The 23,096-nt window shown below is 48.9% G+C and overlaps 1 protein-coding gene across 1 annotated transcript in view; it reads right to left on the bottom strand.

Moving 5' to 3' along the window:
- The window catches only part of LOC115082057 (2-acylglycerol O-acyltransferase 2-A-like), a 76,026-nt gene that overhangs the window by 52,053 nt on the left and 877 nt on the right, over window positions 1-23,096 (bottom strand). Inside the window, exon 2 of the mRNA XM_029586320.1 lies at window positions 2,990-3,168. Coding sequence (XP_029442180.1) covers window positions 2,990-3,168 — 179 coding nt within the window. The remainder of the gene's footprint in view (window positions 1-2,989; window positions 3,169-23,096) is intronic.

The raw sequence follows: 23,096 nt of genomic DNA, 5'->3' as shown, positions 1-23,096 counted from the left end.
GGAAGTCAGAACTACAAGCCCCTGCATACAATGGGATAAAACCAGAACTAGAACACCCTGTCCTGAAAATCTGGAGCTAGTTGGCCAACCTAGTTGTAGATAAGTATTTGAGACGATGTAGCTCTTTTCTTCAGAAAGGATCAGATTGTATTGTCTCCAAAGCTCACGCACAGCACTCTCCGTGGATGGGAATGAGCAACAGTGAAGGTATTTTCCGGGTGCTTCCAAGTGGCCTGGAGTAATCATGGTGGGAGACAGGATGCTAGGCTTGATGGACCATTGGTTTGACCCAGCATGGTATATCTTACGTTCCCTTCTGCTCTTCCTGTTAATTTCAGCAGCACGATTCCTCTAACAATGACGAATGGAGGTTTATAGAATTGGAGGAGTATGCAGCAACCTGAGAACGAGGGAAGCCAAGGGTCACTTCCTGCTGACACTCCTTTTGACCTTGGCAAGTCACTTCAACTTCCACGACCTTGGGCACAAACTGAGGATCTATTTACTAAGCCACAAAGGGAGAAATATAGCTGCTTAGGTAACCCAAAAAACACTGCTCCATGGCCGCTCCACATTCTGGGGTCACTAACTTTTAAAGGGCCCAAGGAGCCTACATACTGCCCTTCCCCCCTGGTAGAGTAAAAGTCATTTTAAAAAAGGTCCAAACCTTGCCCCCTTTGATAAAAAAAGTCACCCCCAACCCCCTGGCACACCTGACTCTCTACCCCTTCTTGATACCTACTAGAAGTCCCCGGTGGGGCATTGGAGCCCATACTGGGGCAAAAGTGTGTAAGTGGCGGACCAGTGCCAATTTTTAAAATGGAGACCATGGGGTACCGAGAAGGGGTCAGATGTGCTTGTGGGTTGGTCACTTTTTTTCTCAAAGGGTGTGGGGTTTTGAAATTGGGGGGGGGGGGAGGGGAGCAGAGCAGGAGCCAGGGCTGGGGACTGGAAACTTTTTAAAATTACTTTTTCAGCTTTGGCCATCTCACGGGTCAGTGGAGGGGGGGGGGGCATTATGTGGCCACTCGAGCCCTTTAAGGATACATCCCAGGAGCCCTGTGACAGGCCTTAATGTCCTGATGCTCCTGGGAAAGTTTGCTCCAGCCCTTGAGGTGTAGCTAACCTTCAGTCAAATAACACGGCTGGCGAATTAGAAGGCAAGCCACGTTATTAGATTTGCATAGGATCCACTGTCAATCGGCTGCTTTGCATCCATTACTAATCAGCTCATTTACAAAACCCGCATTGTGATGGTTTTTTTTGGGCGGGAAAGATAGCATGCAATATCTGAAATAACCTGCATTATCTGTGTGGTAAAGCAATTATCGCACATTAAAATCACAATGCAGCTTAGACTGTGAGTCCTCTGGAGACGGGAAAGTACCTACTGTACCTGAATGTAACTCACCCTGAGTGACCAATGAAAGGGCATGAGCTGAATCCAAATTAATAGAGATTGGTGCCTTGATAATTCAGACCCTCTGGGCAGTGAATCAAACTGAATTTTTCAGTCATTGCAACCACAGAGACTTTGAGGTTATGAATGCCTTCCTAACATAATATTGCAGTCACATTATCAGTATAGCTCATCTGTGGTCATCAGGGCGGGCAACCTCCAGTCCCGTGGGCACCAGACTACCTGGCTTTTCAGGATACCCCTAATGAATATGCATCAGATAGATCTGTGTGCATGCAAATCGATCTCATCCATATTCAGTAGGGATAAACTAAAAACCCGAGCTGGATTGATGCCCATAGAAACTGGAGGACGGCTCCCTCTTTTGGTTATGTAATTAATATGTTGCTGAGGCCTCGTGCTATGTCTTCTATTAAATCTTGCACAGATGCCAATGAATGTGTGAAGCTTTTTTTTATTTTACAGAAGTTTTGGATAAAGGGGAAAAACCTCAAGTTCCGTTCTCTTCACTTTACATGTGCTTTAGAACAGTGTTTCTCAAGCCGGTCCTGGAGTTCTCCCTAAGGAAGTCTGATTTTCAGGATACCCATGAGCTACATTTCCATGCAAAGCTTCCATTACATGCAAATCTACCTCATGTGGATTCATTGTGGATATTCTGAAAAACCCGACCATCTAGGGGCATTCTGATTCTCAGGAGCTCCCTAACAGGTTGGTTATTTTTTTCATCATCCCCTATTCAGTGTATGAGATTGATTTGCATATAACAGAGGCAGGTATGCACTCTTGTGATATCCTGAAAATCTGACTGGCTCTCAGGGCCTGGTGCACCCACCTCCTGAGTTAGGACTGAGAAACACTACTTTAGAAGTACTCCTCTTGGGTTTTAAGCATTGCTCGATCATTGTGATTTGCACTTACTGAGTTAGGGACTGGTCCCTGCTCTCAGGGGCTGGTGCACCCACCTCCTGGGTTAGGACTGAGAAACACTACTTTAGAAGTACTCCTCTTGGGTTTTAAGCATTGCTCGATCATTGTGATTTGCACTTACTGAGTTAGGGACTGGTCCCTGCTCTCAGGGGCTGGTGCACCCACCTCCTGGGTTAGGTCTGAGAAACACTACTTTAGAAGTATTCCTCTTGGGTTTTAAGCATTGCTCGATCATTGTGATTTGCACTTACTGAGATAGGGACTGGTCCCTGCTCTCAGGGGCTGGTGCACCCACCTCCTGGGTTAGGACTGAGAAACACTACTTTAGAAGTACTCCTCTTGGTTTTAAGCATTGCTCGATCATTGTGATTTGCACTTACTGAGATAGGGACTGGTCCCTGCTCTCAGGGGCTGGTGCACCCACCTCCTCGGTTAGGACTGAGAAACACTACTTTAGAAGTACTCCTCTTGGTTTTAAGCATTGCTCGATCATTGTGATTTGCACTTACTGAGATAGGGACTGGTCCCTGCTCTCAGGGGCTGGTGCACCCACCTCCTGGGTTAGGACTGAGAAACACTACTTTAGAAGTACTCCTCTTGGGTTTTAAGCATTGCTCGATCATTGTGATTTGCACTTACTGAGATAGGAAAGTAGTCCCTCATGTACCTCCAGATGACGCTTCGCCGGAGCAGTTGGCACTTCCGGCCACCTTTGCTAGGCGTATCCCAGTCCAAGTACCACCATATTGCATACAGCACACTGACCAGCCAGAAGCGAGTGAACAGAAGGCCGAAGAAGACAAAAATGCATGTTTGAGCTGTAAAATAAACGAAAAAACAAAAAGGTCAAAACAGCAAGAGTTAACTCTCCGCAAGAGTTTTGCACCCAGAAGTGACACTTTCTTCTAAGAACTGTAAAAATGCCAGAGCACTCAGGCCTTTCAGCACTGTGTCTGGCGTCTGAGATCAGCAGAACCTTTCGGCCTTCATGAAAGCCAGATAGATAAAATTGGTTCACCCGGTGGGCTCCAGGTCATCAGGGATGGGCTGAGTCAGTCCATCTTGTGTCCAGTCCTGATCTTCTTTAAAGTGCAAATAATACTTGACCTTGCCACTAGGTGTGAACAAGTCAGAAGGCCTATTCTGATTTGACTTTCACCACATGTTGACTCTTTGGACTTGCGTGTCCCAGAATTCATTAAGTCTTTCACCTGTTTATTCTACCATCCATCTCACAATGGGAATCAATAATCATCAATACCACCAATTTCTAAACAATACGGTTCATTGTGTACAACAGCATATATATAAGTTCCATACAAGAAAAAAATCTATTTTATTTGATTTTTATTTTATATATTTTATTATTTAAATTTTCTATTGCACTTATCCCTATTATTGTTGGGGTGAACATCATTGGAGTGGGGTGAATAATGCTGGATTAAAACCCTGGAAACCTTGGGATGTAGTTAGTGTATTAAATGTTTAAATAGCGAGCGAGCAAGGAAATATAATCCTGTATTTTATGGGGTATAGGCTGTGGGGGTGAACATCGTTGGTACCGTATTAAATGTTTAAAAGTGAGTGAACAATGAAATATGACTTTGTATTTTATGGGGTGTGCAGGTTTTATGAGTATGAATGAGGTGTGAATGCTGACATGGGATATTAAAGGGTAAAGGGTTAGGATAGGTCCGTATTATAATATATATGTAAATTATGTGAATTGAGTGCAGTGACGTGTCCACAAGTATTTGATTGATGATGTTTATCTATGTCTGATTAAATTGTACATTATATAATGTATTGTGTTAATAGGGATAAGTGCAATAGAAAATGTAAATAATAAAATATATAAAATAAAAATCAAATAAAATAGATTTTTTTCTTGTATGGAACTTATATATATGCTGTTGTACACAATGAGCCGTATTGTTTAGAAATTGGTGGTACTGATGATTATTGATTCCCATTGTGAGATGGTATTGTAATCATTGGGGGGGATCTGGGATATCTTTCGTAGTGTTTTGCCAGATTATTCTACCATCCACACATCCTCTTCCATATGGGTCTCCCCCACATGCAACACTACTGACATCTGTTGGCCTTGCAGAGATTTTCCAGTTTCTCATAAAAATTCCTCTTTTCTGAGCTCCATTCCCCCCTCTCCTTTTTTCCTTTCTTTTTGCCTCCGTAACACTGTTCTTGTTTTGCAGCTCCTGAGCCACACGGTGTGAGCTGGAGGACTGTACTTAAGCCCTGGTGATATGGCTCCAGGAAAGGCTGTGAGGGTGCTCTTGGTACGGGCTTCCCGTAACTCGGTCCTCAATGAGATCTATTTACATACAGGAGAGGCAGTCTGTGCAGATGGATTTTGTGCACATTCATCGTGGAAATATTGAAAACCTAACTGGGCTGCAGCCCTTCAGAACCGAGTTTGGGGATCTCTGCTGTAGAAGGAGGTGTTCAGATTTTGAGAGTAAAGTGAGACTGAGAAGTAGAGGAAGCCTATGATGTATTTTGCTCTGCAGAAAGGCACTGAGAGCCGGGGAGATGATTAGAAGGATAGTAGTGGAAGCTTGGGTATCCACAGAGAGAGGCCAGGGGGATTGTTTACCTCACCCCCCTCCTCCAGATTTTAATGTCTAATTGTTTTTTGTTTTTTTTTAATAATTTCTATGATTTTTGTAAGCCAGAAGCTTAAGATATTGTTCTTGCTCTGACTAGCAAAGGTGAATTAAACTGCAAAGGGGAGAAGCCCCCACCCCCATTCACTCTCCAAAGTGAAAAAGAAAACAATTCCAGGGAAGAACACTAAAGGCAAAAGGTGACGTGTGAATTACATAGCGGTACCTTTGTTGGTTGGTCCAGAGAGGGGCCAATGCAAATTCTTTCCTCTGAAGCCTACAGAAGTCCTTCTCACCTATGCAAATGTTAAATTACCCTCTGGCTCCACTACAAGGGGGGGGGGGGCAGGGGAGGAGGGTGCCAGGGCTGGAAGCCAGTGTTATTATCCCCTGATCTGTAGTGACACCAAGTGGGTCTGCCTACAATTGCTAGGATTAAATGGATATTTCCACACACAGAAAAATTTGAGTTGAATGAACCTATGGCAGTTCTTGGAATCAGAATTTTGGGGTGTAACCCCGGACCAGAACCAATGAGGAGCAGGGGATCAATTGCTAATGAACTTTTTAAATTAGGTATAAAAGAAAGGTTGACTTTTGTGTACAGTCACACAGGCAGAGTGAAGAAAAGACAGAAAGACAAAACAATGAGGTGAGGTTCCTACCCCAGCCACACGGCTCCTTTCACAAATAAAAGAGCAGTTGCAGATAGATGGGAGCGTTCCTCATAGCCATAGTCTGTAGAATAGTAATTATATAGCAGTGCCGAGAAAGCAGTGGATTGTTATTTTGTAGTGAGAGAAAAAAGTGTGAGTTTCAAGTATTTCCTGACCTTTTGTTTCATTTATAGCTAGAAGGGCAGTATTTACAATAGTATCTGCATACATTCAGTATCAAGATTTGTTATGATTTTATATAGAGTAGACTGGGAATTCATACATTTTTTTTTTTTGTGAGAACTGGGACTTCCTATCTCCTGAAGCAAGTGCACCCTACAGCATAATCTTCTAGTTGGAACATACTCCTTAAATAGTTTGGACAAATAACCAGCAGCAGCATCTTGCAAAGATTTATAAACTAGAACAAGTATTTCAAATTTAATATGCTCTATAACTGTCAACCAGTGCAAGTGTCGTAATAATGGGGTTACGTGATCTCGCAATGGGACTACCAAAGTCAGTCGGGCAGCTGAATTTTGTAAGAGCTGCAAAGCCGGCAAATAAGACTTTGGGAGCCCTGTATATAGAGAGTTGCTAGTGCCTTCTTCAGGTGCTTCCACATTATTTAAAAGTCAAAATCCAGGGCTTTTAACTTTATATGACTTATCTTCGCATTGACTCTTCTAGCAAACCATTTCGATAGTCACTGACTGCCACTAGGGTGGGCAGCTACCCAGACATTAGAAACAGTGCCTCCATTTGTAAGTACTAGGTCTGGTATCACTCCTTCCCTTGTGGGTCCCATCACCATTGTCTGAGGAGAGCCCCTTGAAGGGAGTTCATGATCTCTCTATTTATGAGTCCACTGATTGTTACGCCCATCGGTCGTTCCACGGGACTCTCCTTGGCGACATGGACGCCACCGCTCCCCGCTCCGACCCTGGGCCCTCCTAGGCACGCACACGCGTCACAGGCCCCGCCTATGAGAAGCCTCTTCGGCGGGAACCTCGGGGGGCGTCCCGCTGTGATGACATCATCGGCCTGTCCTTCTTAAGCGCCGTTGATGCTTGGCAACAAGTTCCGTCCTGAGACCCTACTGCTGTGGATTCTCCAGGTCGGCTGCTGTCTTCCTTGGACCCTGTCTGGCACCCGCTCCTCGGGGGTCAGTGTGTGCTACCCGGGGACTTGCTCCCCTGGCCTACCCCACTCCTCGGGCTGGCCCCGCGCCTCTTGGGCTCCATCCTTCCTGGCTCCAGCTACCTGTGTCTCATTTGGATTCGCAGTCTTGTGAGTTCCTCTTCGGGCCTCCTCGCTCCTCGGGGCTGTGCCCGCGTCCACCCCTATTGACTGGCAGCGCTTGCCCGCTCCTCGGGCTGCGCTCATTCCTCACTTAACCCAGTCCTGCCCCGCTCCTCGGGGTTGGATCCCTGCCTGTACCAGCTGGTCTCCTGTCCCGATCCTCGGGCCAGCTCCAGCCTGCTCTCTGGCCACACCTCCGCTCTCTGGGGTTCTACCGCCTTCAGCTGCCTGGGCCAGGACCGGACTACCTCAACCCGTGGGTGGCCTTCGCTCCCTCCACGCTGCAGCTGCGCCCCCTTGGGGCTGACCTTCCAGAACCTCCTAGAGCATACCACCCTGCAGGGGTTAGCTATGGGACCTTGGGACATCTCCATCACCTGCCAAGAACTTCCTCCGGTGCCGGTATCCCTCCTCCCCACAGGCAGTAACAACTCGTGCCTCGGGCCAAGGGTCCACCAACCCGCAGATCATAACACTGATGAGATATTTTGATGCACATCTGGCAGCTGGAGGTTTGTGTAAATGGAAGTGCCATTGCTTTTTTCCAATACAGTCCACATTGCCTCTACCTTTTCCCTTGCTCCCTGAATTACAGGTGCTCTGATATTATTTTTTACATAAAGAGATATTCCACCCCCTTTTCTGCCAACCCTATTCTTCCTAAACAGATTAAAGCCCAGTAAGATTGTTTTCTGCTCATGGGACTCATTGAACCGTGTCTCCCTGATAGCAACAATGTCCAGGTCTTCCTCCACCATAAGGGTTTAAAGGTCAGGAATTTTATTGCTTAGACCAGTGGTTCCCAAACCTGTCCTGGAGGTCAATGTGATAAATTTGCCTCCTTAGCATGAAAATTGCATCTCATGCATATTCATTGTGGCTATCCTGAAACCCTGACTGGCTGGGGGTCCTCGAGGACAGGTTTGGGAACCTCTGGCTTAGACTCTGAGCATTTAGGCCCATGGCCTTCTGTTTGCCACCCTTCTCTCCAGTTTAAACACCCGTCAACTTAGGATCTGAATTTGTCACTTAGGATCTTTTTTCTCTAACAGGAAAAATGTAGGTCATCATTAGAGTAAAGCTTTTTATTAATCCATATACAGCCCCAGCCCTCAGTGTATGTAAAACCTTCTTCCTTACATCAGGTTTTGAGCCAATCATCGGCAATATGACCATGACCAAGCCTTTCCTCTTCCTTATCATGAAGAGGCAAAACCTATGAAAATGCCCATTCCCTAAATTCTCTTCATACGAACATTGCACAAATCTCATCTTTGGCTGAGTTTCCTCACTTCAAAGGTCATCAAATCTTCACAAGAGACCACTGTTCTGTTCGTACGTCTCACTCTGCATGTCAAAGTGGCCCCTAACACCCTACGCTACTACCTAAACCTCACCTCGAGTGACTAGGTTGGCCCCCATAGAGATATAAATACCTATCTAGCGTTGGAACATTATGGCTTCTCTCTCTCCCCCCCTTTCCCCCTCCCCCCCCCCTTCCCCCTTAATAGTTAAAGCTGTGGATTGCTAGCAGCATGGTGTGAGGGGAGGAGAAGACTGGAAGCACACCAGCCCAGAAAATTTTACTTTTTTTAATAGCTAAGAAAACAGTTTAAAACCCAAACCCTTTTGCCCAATCTTCCTCCATCAATTGAATTGAAACATCCCTGACTAAAAGGCAGGGCTTGCTGAGTCCCTGCAGTGTGCGCTCATCATCCACCCTCCCCTTGTCCCTGGCGCTAGACCTTGTGCACTACCCGCCTGAGCACTACCATGCCCCTCTTTTTTTCCTGCTTTAGTCATCAAGCTGGAGAGCCTGGTGAAGATGGGTGGACCCCTCCCCAAGGCACCACTCTGGCTATCCAAGCTGGTGGGGCTGATGCTCAGGCAGTTCTTGTAATCAGACATCAAGTTTGGGGGACTGGAGCTGGGGGCTCGTAATCAAATATAAATGATATTGAAGAGGCACGGTGAAGGAAGGGCATTAGCATGCGTTGCTAGCAGGTGCTGGTCTTCAGCTGGTTATTACTGGCTGGCTTGAAGTTTTGCATCTGGATAGCGAGCAGGCTCATTTTGGGGGGGGGGGGGGGTAAGATTTATTTAAATGTACCTGCTTATTTAAAACATTTAGAGGCTGCCCAATCCAATGCTCTCTGTGTCTTACAGTAAAAACAAGAAGCAAATAAGGTAATAAGCGAAGATCCAACCATCAAGGATGAGAGACCATTAAGGAAAGGTGTCAGCATCCAGCCAATATTTTTGGTGCTGGGTGCTTGCTTAGAATAAAAATAAAACTTTGAGATGTATGGACACTAATTTGAACTTTCCTTGTCCTTCCTTTTCGTATTGGTCTTACAGTAAAAACACACATTTCCATGAAACAACACACAGATGAGTGAACCCACAAATAAATACTTAGATGTTATGGACTAGGAGTCACTGCATGAGACAAGCTGCAAGCTCCATGTCCACAGAGGTCCACCCACCTAAGGTGCACAATTAAAGATTACACAAACTAATCAAGAGATACATTTAGAAATGTAAAGAAATCCTTGCTGCATTGGTTGAAAGTAATCTCTGAAATGGCTGGCTGGGCTGGGCTTTCTACTCATCTAGAAAATAAATTCAAATTCTGTTATTACCTTAGTAACAATGACACAAAGTTCCTTCATTACCAGATACTTTATGAAGTACCACAAAAGCCTGCAAAAAGTTACTCAGAACCTATATAGCAAACTTCTTAGACGTAAGCCACCCTGATTTCCAGAACTCAAAAAGCAACAAAGCTATATGAAAAGACAAAATAGAAAATATTCTTTTATTTTTACTTGTTAAATTTTATCTCTTATTATTATTATCGTTTGTAATTTTCTTTTATTGTATTTTATTACTATGTTAACCGCTGTGAAGGCTATGCCGCGACAACGGTATATAAGTACCAATAAACCGTAAACCTTAAACCACCAGGCCCTAGAACACCAATATACCTCCTGCTGGGAAAACAGGACAAGCTGATCCGCTACAGATTCCTACACAGATACTACATCCTAGAAGAACTCGTCACCTTGGTCATATATGCAGGACACAGATGCTTACTAAATACAGAATAAGTGAGTGACTAATTAGAAATAGAAATCTGCAGATGAAGACTGAATTCTTCTTTGCTCTACTATGCAGTCCAGCCTCACCCCTCCTCACTAGATTCCTACAAAGAGGAGGGGAGGAGGGAGCAAAAGGAGGGAAAGGACTGGATTAGGGAGCAGAGTGGATATGCTTTGCTCTGCAACGTCTTCTCCAGGCTCACCGCCTCCCCTCCCGTCTCTGAATTACAGGAGAGGAGAAGTTAGATCAGGAAGCAGAAGGCTGTTCTCTGCTGCCTGAGATTTGGAGCACTGGCCCAGTAGAGTCATTGGGGCAGAGCCCTGTGTGCTTATCTAATGGGCCTCATGCTATGCAGGGCCCAGGGCAGCAGATCCTCTTGCCCATAGGCAGCCGCTCCTTTGACACCCTGGGAGGGGGAGCTGTCTCAATCATTTCAGAAGAGCGACACCTAGTGGCCGGAGTTAGCGCCCATGATTGCTGGGCTTCTGAAGGAGCCCTGGTGTATGGCCCCCAGCTGAAGACTGTACTATGACGACTGGACTACGTGAGTTGAGAGGGGATATCAAATAGGGGAGAAATCCCCTGGTAGTTATGAAAGAAGGCATTCCAAGGGCACTGGAGGTCCAAAGGACCAGGAGAAAACTACTGGCCTAAAATATATTAAACTAAGCCAAAATAAAGAACCGAAGAAACTCAAACCTCACATCTGTCTTCACAGTCTGCACGCTTGGTAATCCCCTTGATCCCGATCTATGTTCTGACTTTCTTCTTTAATAGCAGTAAATCTGTTTCCCATCATCTTTACGCAATATTGTCCGCGTTCACCCCTGGTCCAGATTCTGTTTCTACAGCGAACTTCATGCATGTCTCACTTCACTTCTTGTTCACTGCAGCTGTGTTTTCTATGGCCTTGTCCGAATCCCCAGCCTCTCAACTTCAGGAAGCCCAACAAGCTGCTGCTCACCTCCCTAGCCACTCTCAGAAGTAGGACTGCATTACTCTAGTCCCCAATGGCCTCCGATGGGCTCCTGATCTAGTCAGTTTAACATCGCTCTCCTCGTTTTGTCGACTTCCCCCTGGACTCCCTGCTGGCCTATTATCTACTCATCAGTCTCTCCATTGCCTCCACATCTCCCCATCCTCTCGTATTCTGGTGCCATCGCATAACTTTGCCCCCTTCGTGCATCAGATCTTCCTCCGTTTCGGCGCCCTCTGTTTTAGCATGGCCTACCAGTATCACATTTACTTCGCAGACACCCTCCCTCCGTTTGATTCCCAGCTCAAGATTTGCCTCTTCTCCTTCACCCCTTTCCTTGAGCGCGTATGTGGGTAAAAGTACGTGACTGTGCCACAATGCGTGTGCTTCCGCACCCCGGCATCGAGTGGATGCCTTCTGGGGGGTCGGGGTTAAGGTGAGGAGTGCAACAAGGCACCTACTTCTCAGAAAAAGCATCCATGGTAAATGTAGGTGGAAAGCCCTGCGGGAGCATTTTCGCTAGGCAGTTTTCATGCATGCTTCCCTTTTAAGAAGGTACGAAATCTGCAGGGAAAAGTACCCAGGGGTTTTGTACCCTGCCTGCACAGCTTTGAAAATTGCCTCCTATATGAGCTGTGACTTTCGGCTTAAATTGCAAAGATCAGAAACAGCCCTAGTGCGGGAGGGTAAAGCCCTCTGAAGGCACTGCATTCCAGATGTTCTGCGGTGCATTTCAGGGAGGTAAAGCTGCATCTTTGAGGCTTGGGATAGAATGGGTCAAAATAAGCCTTATACTACTGCTTTCCCCTTTTTAATGCAAGCCCTGCCTGCGAAAGCTTCAGATCAGAGCTTTATTTGCGACAAAGTGTCATAAAAAGTATCTGCTGTGCTCCGTGGAGGTCAAAGTCCATGGGAATGCAAAAAAAAAAAAAAAAAAAAATGCTCGGTCACCAGAAAACTGTTAGAAGAAGGATGGCAAGGAACCATAAAATGCAAGAAGAAGAATTTAAGGCTGAAAGTCTTGCCTCACAGTCCTTGTAATGAAAACCAGGGTCTGGCCAAACAAGACAAAGTCCCCCTTGCTGGATGCACTTTAAAGCCTTTAAATAAAGAGTTGCAAAGATCATTGCTGCTGATAACCTTCAAGGAAGCAGAGGGGAGTGTGGTACATCCTCAGCAACATTCAGTCGTCACGCCTCAGACACCTCCATTCCAGGTGACAGGGACTGCCCAGGCGTGTTCACATGTTATATTACAGAAATGTTCCATAACCTCTGCACCAGATGTGCAGCAGGGCATATGAATCCGCCGTCTCTCCCTGCCCCCTCCTTACTTTTCTGAGTAGTGCACAATACATTAAAGGGAAATTTTATTTTAACGTTGAGGGATGAAAATCTTGCAGCTAAAACGATGAGGCTCCGAAAGGCTTCACCAAACGAGACATCCTGAAGGGCTGTGGAAGAACAGGCCGGAGGTTATTCTTGGCTGCTGTGAGCCTTGAGATTTCTGCCTAGAAGCGTCTCCTTTTTGGCACGGTCACGTGAGCCTCCCGTCAGCCACGTGTGGTGTCCCAAAGGATCAGAAAAAATGAGGAGCACCGTGGGCAGGTCTTTACGCATTGTCAGCCTTATGGCAAAAAACAATTCAAGTTTACTAAATGACAAACGTGTGCAATGAGACGTTTTTAACTGGGCGCCTAACTGGCAATGCACGCGGGCACTTTCCAGCCCAAGCAAGCCTGGCTGATCTTTCAAGTGCCAGGTACCCACGTGCACTGTGTGCCCTCTAACGTGGTTTAAAGGGCACCCGGGCATTTACCAGAGGAGAGGGGGGCTCTGGATGTAGTCCCCGGCTGCATAGTCATTTATGTCCTGTCATAAAAGATTGTGTTGCGTGATTTGAATATTAAGAAGGGTGTCATGGCAGTAAGAAAGAGACATTGTCCTTTAGGAGGAGGATTCTTTAGGGTGCGGGGAAGATGAATGTTGTGGCCTGAAATGTACGTTGGGGAAGGAGAAGTTTGTTCCATTGGTAGTTTTTAAGGTAAGTAACCCCGAATGCCCACTCATGCATGATACCAGCATTACAGTTGTAGAGATCCTACACGTTCCCTACTAGGAGTCAATCAGATTATACCAATTGTGTGGGGGAGGACATAGAGCATTAGTGTAGGTAGGTAGGACTCCTATGAAAAAGTGTACATGGTGTGTTCCTCTGATATAAATACTCAGACCACCATCTTAGGGTGCAGATTTTCTGTTTTCCCTTCCAGAAGCAGCATACCATGGCTATCCCCTCATTTTTCTGTTGTTTAATGCCTCCATGGAGCATATTATTTGGGATGGGAGCTTCTTTCCACCCTCTCTATCCTGTTAAAATTTGTAACCTACCATTAAAATTATCCATTGTAACTGAAGCCTGGAAGGTGGCCAATGTAACCCCAATATTAAAAAAGGCCTCCAGGGGTGATCCGGGTAACTATAGACCAGTGAGCCTGACTTCAGTGCCCGGAAAAATAGTGGAAACTATTCTAAAGATCAAAATCCCAGAGCACATAGAAAGACATGGTTTAATGGAACACAGTCAACATGGATTTACTCAAGGCAAGTCTTGCCTAACAAATCTGCTTCACTTTTTTGAAGGGATTAATAAACATGTGGATAAAGGTGAACCGGTGGATGTAGTGTATTTGGATTTTCAGAAGGCGTTTGACAAAGGCAGTAGAGGAGGACCGGAAGGCTCATCTGCATACTGCTCCCAGCATCCCCCGGGAGAGGAGTCCAGAGGTCACCGCAAGTGATCCAGGGATTGACTTCCACGCCCCAGCTTCCAGAGGCCCCGCACAGTTTGCAGTAGAGGAGGACCGGAAGGCTCATCTGCATACTGCTCCCAGCATCCCCCAGGAGAGGAGTCCAGAGGTCACCGCAAGCGATCCAGGGATTGACTTCCACGCCCCAGCTTCCAGAAGCCCCGCACGGTTTGCAGTAGAGGCGGACCGGAAGGCTCATCTGCATACTGCTCCCAGCATCCCCCGGGAGAGGAGTCCAGAGGTCACCGCAAGTGATCCAGGGATTGTCTTCCACGCCCCAGCTTCCAGAGGCCCCGCACGGTTTGCAGTAGAGGAGGACTGGAAGGCTCATCTGCATACTGCTCCCAGCATCCCCTGGGAGGAGTCCAGAGGTCACCGCAAGCAATCCAGGGATTGACTTCCATGCCCCAATTTCCAAAGAGAAGGAAATTTGCTTTTGAAAAATGAGTTGGAAAAAGTCCATGCATAGACTTGCACCTGCTATTTGTCAGACTAAAAACCCACACAGGTTACTTCCTGCTCTGCACTCTCCTCAAGCAGCAGGCACATGTGGCTGGCATAGAAAACATAGGCTTGCTGTGTCAAATTTTTGGTGACCCACTAGTATGTCTCGACTCACTGGTTGAGAATCGCTATTCTACAGAATACAGCGGCCAAAGCAACCGACCACAGAACACCAATACTACATCAGCTGTGCTGGATCCCAGTCAAAAGCAGAATACAATTCGAAACCCACTGCTTCGTCTACAAGTGTGTGAATAAACAAGCCCCTGAGTACCTCACTCAGCTTCTTTTCCCCTGCATTCCCACTAGAGAATTCTGATTTCCTAGCGTGTAGCCAGATGGACTCAGGACCAGTGGGTTATGTGCGCCTCTGCCAGCAGATGGGAGACGGAGTCAGATTTCAAAGCTGAGGTCACCCTAGATAAACCCCCGCACTGACCTCGGCTCCTCAGTATCTCTCCGTCTCCTAGCAGATGTGGACACTATCTCACACACTAGCACAGTGTTAGGAAAATTACAGCAAGAAGACAAAATTACCTTAAAGAAGATCGAGCCCCGCTCTCCTGCGGTGATACCTAAGGGTCCCTCCCCCAGTTGAGAATTCCTGAGGTGATCTCTGATATCCTTCAGAGGTGTGCCTTGTTCTGGTAGCCGGTTCCCGGCGTGGATTTAGCCTCCAGAGGGGCTGAAAGGCAGCGGGTGCATAACCGAGCGCGGCAGTGAAGGTAAAACCCTCTCCCCCCGCAGCTGGAGACCATCTCGGGACCAGGTAAGTAGAAAACTTTAAATTTCAGGTCTCCGGTCTCCAGAGCTCGGATTGCCGTACCGATTCCTTTCTTCCGGCGAGGTTAAAAGGGAGCACCGATCGGGTTGAGCAGCCATGGCTGGGCTAGGCCCTGATCCCATGCAAGGGTCCACACACATGGAGTCCCTCGGGGGGGGGGGGGGGTGCGCTATCTTCCATGCGGGAGGCATCGGCGCCATCTTCCCTTCTCGTCCGTCGGTACGCCCGGGGCAAGCCGGGCGGCCGATGCGCCTAATTTGTGCCCGTCCCGTACAGACATGCGCATAACCGCGCGCACAGCGGTGCACATGACCGCGCGCACACAACTGAGCGCACTCCGTGTGCATAACTACAGCCGCGCACAAATACACGCGCGCATTGAAGCTCTTTACCTGTGCGCTTCGACATAGAGGCAATGGCACCGGCGCCCAAGAAGGCCAGAAGGCACTCTCTTCGCACAGCCTGCCACATAAAAGCTGCGCAGCCTGAACTGGAGTCCTGCCTGTGTCAGCATTGCGAAGAAGCCCGGGGGGGCCAAAGCCCGATCCTTCACTGTCCGAGGACGGGTCCGGAACTACCACATACGATAGCTCCCCAGACCTATGCAACTCAGAGATGGCTTCTCCACAGGAGGGCACCTCAGGGGCCCCTACTCCGACTCCCCCTGGGACCTTCTCCTAGTTAGAATTTTTCCAAGGGTTGCAAGCCTTCGCTCAGACACAATCAGCCCCGGCTGCGACACAGGCTCAACCCCTGCCGGAAGCACAAAATCTTCCCGGCCCTTTTCGAATGCCTCGCCTAACTAAGAGAGTCTCTCCGACAGGTACCCGGACACCTCAGATGATGATGGCGGCTCCCTGGAAGAAGGAGAACTCCCTCCAGGTCTGGAACCATAGCGGACCATGCTTCGCTTCTTCCACAAGGATGAATTACCAACTCTTGTTTCCCAGACTCTGAAGACTTTGGGTATTCCAGGCACGGACCCTATGGCGGAACCAAAGAAGAACCCCAATCTTGGTGTCCCTTCGCAAAGCCTCGTGCTACTTCCCGATGATGGAAGCCATCCAGGAACTGACTGACCTGGAGTGGGATACCCCGGAGGCCAGCTTTAAAGGGGGTCGGGCCTTGGAAGCCTTATACCCTCTGGAACCAGCGGCCAAGTAACGCCTGCGCTTTCCGAAATTGGAAATCATGGTCTGTGCTGTCTCAAAGCGAACATCCATTCCCGTTGAGGGAGGGGCTGCATTGAAGGACACTCAGGATAGACGATTGGAATCCATTCTTAAGCAGGCCTTCAACGCAACTGCAATGACACTGCAGATTGCTTCCTGCTGCGCTGGTGGCACGTTCCTGTTTGCTCCTCTCGAGAGAGGCAAATAACTCCAGAACATATACCGGCAAGATGATGGAACCTGCAGCAGCCTTCCTGACAGACGCAAGCTCAGACCTAGTGCGTACCTCAGCCAGAGGAGTAGCCTCGGTAGTGGCAGCCAGAAGACAGTTATGGCTGTGGAATTAGTCTGCTGACGTGACCTCTAAAGTGAATCTCACAAGAATGCCCTTTAAAGGATCTCTCTTATTCGGAAGCAAATTGGAGATCTTAGCCAGCAAGTGAGGCGAATCCCATGTGCCTCGGCTACCGGAAGACAGGAGTAAAAGATCCCAGACCCCTCCTCCAGAAGAACCAGGGGCAGAGGCTCGCAGTACTTTAGACTCTACAGGAACTCACAGTTCCAGGCTCCTCATCTCTCCGGAAGATCCCAGCCCTTTCGGAACTGACAGACCAAGAGAGGAACAGGCCCGGGGGCAGGGTCCAGCCGAAGTCCCCAATGAGAAGGGGCCGACCCATCCACGGGAAGAGGAAATAGGGGGTCGACTTTCCTCTTCTACCAAAGATGGGTCGAGATCATGTCGGACAAATGGGTACTAATCATTCAAGAAGGTTACTCTCTGGAGTTCCGCAACATCCCTAGGAACAAATTTATGATGTTACCCTGCCACTCCCACACCAAGAGACTGGCAGTGGAAGCCTCTCTGACAAGACTACTCAGTCTGAAGGCAATAACTCCGGTTCCTACGTCCCAACAAAATACGGGGTGCTATTCTATCTATTTTATCGTTCCCAAGAAGGAAGGATCATTCCGACCCATCTTGGACCTCAAGAACGTCAACCGTCATCTGCGAATACTACACTTCCGCATGGAGACTCTTCACTCTCTAATAATGGCAGTACAACCAGGAGAGTTCCTGACCTCCCTGGATCTCTGTTACGCCTGCTGTCCGCGGCAGACCCGCAGCACGGCCCCCTCACCTTTCTACAATGACTTCTATTTCTGGTTCCTCCTCGCTGGCAGCGGTGGGCCGTCAGCTCCGTCAGCGGGCCTCCCATGGTGCCTCTGGCCCTGCCACAGTCCCTGGCGTTCCCGGTCCAGCTGCCGCTTCTCGTCGGGCCTCTTCGCGTGGCCCACGGAGAGACGCTGACTGGCGCCGCGCCCCCTCCTAAGCGCGCGCACGCATCGCTGAAGTTTAAGTAGGGACCGCGGCGGGAACCTAGCTGCGGCCCCGGATGATGACGTCAACAGTGCTACAGTATTTAAACTCAGGCTTCTCACCCTAGCGTCGCCTTCACTGGTCGAGTACTCGTTGCCTCCTGAGGGTTCTCCCCTCATTCCAGTGTTCCTGTTCTTCGAATGTTCCTTGTTCCTGGTTTCCTGGTTCCTGTGTTCTTACTACTGGATTCTATCAGTTGATCTTACGGACTTTGACTTGCTTTGCCTGACTACGCCGTTGTTTCTCTCCAGTCCTGGACCTCTGCTTCGCCTGACCACACCGTTGCTTCTCTCCAGTCCCAGACTGCATCGCCTGACCACTCCGTTGCCTCTCTCCAGACCCGGACCTCTGCATCACCTGAACACTCCGTTGCCTCTCTCCAGACCCGGACCGCTGCATCACCTGACCACTCCGTTGCCTCTCTCCAGATCCTGACCTCTGCATTGCCTGACTACTCCATTGCCTCTCTCCAGACCCGGACCTCTGCATCGCCTGACCATGTTTGTTTATCTCTTCGTTTGGACTTCAGCTTTGCTTGCCACCGCTTCCAGATTGCTGCCGGCCCTGACTCAAACATGTTCTTATTTTACTTAATGTTTAATCCATGGCTGTGAAAATGTGACACCTTTCAACAAGGTAACCTCTGGTACAGACAGCATTCACCAGGTAACACCTGCTAAGAAAGGGGAGTGTTCAATAAAGAATGATAGAGAGGATTCGCATGTGCAAGCTGGGGAGAAACCACGAGGATTTAAAATTCTGGAGCTCCACTCTGAGTGGCATATCTGAAGTTTGAGTAAGATGTATCAATGAATTACCTGCTCAGGGGCGTGGAGTCCATAGTGCACAGGCACCACCCAACTCATGAGAGGGCTGTGCGATGCACCACTAATCTGAGATGCCATCTCCAGGGTCTGGGAAGCTTGCCAGTCTATTGCCACTGCACTGCATCAATCAGCTTTCTGCTTCGGGCAGCTAGAGCAGCTGCAGAACACATGAGTGGAGGGAAAGCAAGCACAGGATGCAAGAATCACCTGTTCATGGTGCCTCATTTCCTCTCAGCCTGGTATGGCTGTGCTCCCCGGTGCAGGCTGCGGCAGCTACCTTTGTTTTACCTTCATCCAGCAGACCCGCTTGACTTTTTACTTCCAGGTGCCGAGGGCCTGGTTTGGCCTCTGTTGGAAACAGGATGCTAGGCTTGATGGACCCTTGGTCTGACCCAGCATGGCATGTTCTTATGTTCAGAGAGTAGAGATCCAAGGCAGGAACCATGGGTCCGGATAACAGGAACAAGCACCAGAGAACTCACGGAACTTGTTGCCAAGTCAGTTTGCATAGGCCAAGGGAGGTGCTTAAATATTTCAGAGTAATGATGTCATCAGTCGGGGACGGCCCAGGGGTTCCCGCCATTGGCCCTTTAAAAAGAGAACAGATGGTGCGCGCACCTAGGGAGGCCCAGAGTTGGAGCGTGGGTCGACGGCATCCCAGCTGCCACGTGGAGCAAGGAGGACCAGGAACAGCGCGGCGACAGTGACTGGCCAGGGTCGCAAGCTCACCCGGAGTAGAGGGCCAGGCATGGCAGGACGCAGCCGACAGTCATAACACAAGGAAAAGGGATTTGTGAAATCTGCGGACTGTGACTTGAAATGTTGATACGGAACCCGCTATGCCTGTGGTAAGGTCCCACTGGGAAGCTCACCAAGGCAGCGTACCCCCGTTAGAGCGGACTTGTTGGGTACGGTGAGAGTAGAGGGTTAGGTGGACTAAACCGTCTGCCAAGCTCTCCCTTGTGAGGCATGCCACAATGGTTTATTCCTTGGGTTTGCTATCGTGACCTCTAGCGTTATCTAGAAATAGACAAAAGAAAGGAGGAAAAGAAAGAGTGGTAAGAAAAGGGTGACGTCCATTCCCTCTCCCCTGCAAAGGTCATTTGCAGGAGGGTTTTTTTTTCTCATTGCTTGACCTGTGCAACTTCCCCCACAGGCCCCAGTACTAAATCAAAGGAACGGATCTAGAGAAGAGGGGCCCTGCACCTTTCCATCCTGTGACCTGGGAGCCAAGAGTTTTGTCTCTGTAATGCGAACTAAAGCATGAAGGGTCTCCAGACAATGCAAGAAAGCGTTTATTTTTAGGGCTTCGTCTCCTCGGTGGGAGACAGCCCCGTTTGTCCATGTTTGTCTTTTGCTAATTCCGGGGCTCTTGACAGCCTGCAGGGAGGCTTTTGTAGCAAGACGCCAGGATTTTCCCCGTTCAGCATTTCCCCTCCTGCTAACCAAGCAGACATATTGAGCAGGGGAGAAGGAGAGCCTCTGTTGCATCCGTCGGTCGCAAATGGCTGCGACCGCTCTGTCTTACCTCTTTTCTTCCCTTTTCTTCCTCCTTGGGCAAGATGGCGGCCTCCGGTGCCAAGGGCCTCGGCGTCTCCAGTCTAGCATGGGCGTTCCAGTCCGTGGCCTCCTAGGGCACGCGCACCTCTCCTATGCTCAAATACATGTCATGGCGGGAACCTCGGGGGAGTCCCCACCGCATGACGTCAATACCTCCGGGTATTTAAAGCCTCCACTTCACTACCACCATTGAGTTAGCAAGGACTTCAGTTAAGCTACTCTGACCGCTCTAAGCTGCTCGCTTAGACGCCACTCTACACTCCAAGGGCCTCGCTCCTTCAGAAGCTCAAGACACCCGCTCCTCGGGGGTCTCTCTCTCTCTTATTCCTACAGGACCTCTGGACTACCAGGTACTCGCTCCTCGAGGGCCTACCGTTCTAGTATCCTGTACCACAGACCTTCGGTCCCACCATCTCTACCAGGAAGACCCCTACACTCACGTGAGTACCTTTATGATCCGGTGCTCCAACTCCACCCACCAGGCTCGGTGTTGCACGCTCCGCGGGTTTCCGCCTCTCTGTAACATCTGGGTGAGAATCTTCATCTGAGACTGTTGAACATATTGGCACCTCGCGGACCTCAGTGCCTTACCTTCCTGCTTCATACCATCTATCTACAAGCAGTACAATAAAGCCTTCCATTCAAACTGTGTCTGCTATCTGAGTTTAGACAATCTCTGTAGTTCCCCATGGGGCTCCTCCCTGTGGGCAGAATCATCTCTAAAATGCCACAAACCCAACACCCTCCATCCAGTGTCACGTAGGAGAGAGCCCCTCCCTAAGAGCAAGGAGAAGAGAGGAGGCCAGAGCGTCGTCAGGAATGGGATTTCAGGTTAGTACGCGTGTCTCGAGGGTTAGGGAGACCACATGGCCATTCGTGAGGAGAACCCAAAGAAAGCAACCCTTTAAGGGACTCAGATCGTCCTACTCATTTATTACCATGGATTCACCACCGAGCAAGTGCATAATTGTGTCACATCGTTGCCATCGAGGACATTGTGTCACATCATTGCCATCGAGGACATTGTGTCGCAAGTAAAGTTTGTGGCTTGGAGAGGCTTCCAACAGAACACCCAAGGCCTCTGAAGCACAAGCTTGTGCCCCGGTATGTAGTGAGCGAGTCAGGACGTAGCCACTCCAGAAGTAGGACCCCCACCCCTTGCCAAGGAAGAGCCAGGGGGCGGGGGCTACACCTGTGTAGGCTCAATCGTGCCTGTGGAGCAGCTTGTAAATAATATGTCAGATCAGTAGGGACCACCACTATTGGCGTTGTCTGAAGTGATTTCCAGCCCTGACTAGCATACATCAGAGCAGTCACAGTAAGGATTTTGCTACACTATCTGATCGACCAGTCTTGAAAGAACCTTTAGACCACCAGGAATTGCCCCGCTGTTACATATATATAATTTATTTTTTATTCTATGTAAAGGTGTGACGGAGGGTTCAGTAACCGTATACAAACCAATCGTCTCACTGACACATCACTGTTCTTGCCAGTTCCAGATTCTGCACTTAGTATTTATAACCTAAGTGCTATTTTTGATCTTTTTAGAGGGTTGGGGGGTGGGGGGGGGAGTGTTGTCTGCTGGCCCCAGCCCCTCCTTCCTCAGTCTCCCTTAAGTCACTTTTGGAAACTTGGGACTGTCTGGGAAATTCAGTAAATCATGGGACTGCTGCTGAGGCAGTGCTCAGAGCCCCTGGAGAGAGAGGGAATCTCAGTCATCACACAGCAGTGACACCTAGTGGCCAGACATAGTATGCACACCGACTGCGTTCAAGGACCGTCACTTTGATGGCTGGGCTGGATGGAGTGGGGCAAGTGACGGGGGAATCCCAAGTAGTTAGGAATGAAGGCTCACGGTGCCATAGCCTTAGAGGGGGCTGGTTCCGATTAAACTGGAAGCCCAAAGGAGCAGGCAAGCAAAAAAAAGCATGGGACTACTTAAGAAAATCGGTCTTGCCCTACTGTCCATGCGCCCTAACTCTCTGACCTGAGCCTGTTTGCCAGGCAATACAGAGAGTGGCTCTGAAAGTAAGACCTGAGGGCGAGCATTGCACGGTGCTCGTTTCCTCATGCAGAACTATGACCTTGTCACTGACCTCCTTACTGATTAGGGAGATGAGATTATTTGCAGGCTCCTTCCTGCCGAGTTCACGCAGGCGGCTCAAAGGTTCTGGTTTTCTTTTAAGCAACTGGAACTTCAAAGACCATTTCTGCCCACGCCCAATGCATGACGCCTTCCTTCTCTCTCTTATGTGTACTCAGGTGAAATCCAGACCCTTTATTACTGAATGGCAGCGTAAAAGAGCGGCGGCCCCATCAGACACAGGTCAGCACAAAGCTGACCCGCTCAGACGCTAAGCGCAGCTCCTCCAGATCACGGACCGTGCCGCAAGCGAGTCCGCTTTCCGGGATATCCCCTCGATGAATATGCATGAGGGATATTTGCATGCCCCGCCCCCCATTGCGGGCAGCTCGCTCTCTCTCTCTCTCTCGTGCGTATTCCCTGCGGATTTCCCCGGGGAAACCAAATCTGTTTGTGGCACTTCAGGACCAGAGCTGCCTCCTCTTATTGGCACGGGCTTGCCCAGCGTGGGCACGGAAAGCAGGGCAAACAGAAAAGGGCCGGACGAAAGGCGCTGACCCGCAGCGGGGCTTCCCAGGCAGGCACCGGGCCACCTTTCTGCTCACCTCCCAGCGGAGAGACGTAAAGCCGTGGCAGAACTGGCAGCGTTTTATTCCAAATTACTGTGAGCAATTGTGAACCGTTGAGATGGATTTGTCCGTGCAATGGTATATAAAACTGTCTAAATAAAATAAATAAATCACGGGCAGTGCTCTTTAAATGAGCTTCCTGCACGGCTCAGTGCAACCCTGGCTTTGCTGTCAGGCACCTTCATTACTTGACAGGCCTCGCTGCTTCTTGCATTTGCAGGATTTAGTTCCCCATTCATCGCACTGGATGGAGGTTTCCGTGGAAGCCCTCCTGTTCCTTTTTATCGTATTAACAAATCTTTATAATAATGATTATGTGCTAAATTTTTCTTTG

Source organism: Rhinatrema bivittatum, unplaced genomic scaffold (assembly GCF_901001135.1).
Source record: "Rhinatrema bivittatum unplaced genomic scaffold, aRhiBiv1.1, whole genome shotgun sequence".
Taxonomy (NCBI): domain Eukaryota; kingdom Metazoa; phylum Chordata; class Amphibia; order Gymnophiona; family Rhinatrematidae; genus Rhinatrema; species Rhinatrema bivittatum.
This window is presented reverse-complemented; position numbering and strand designations above follow the sequence as displayed.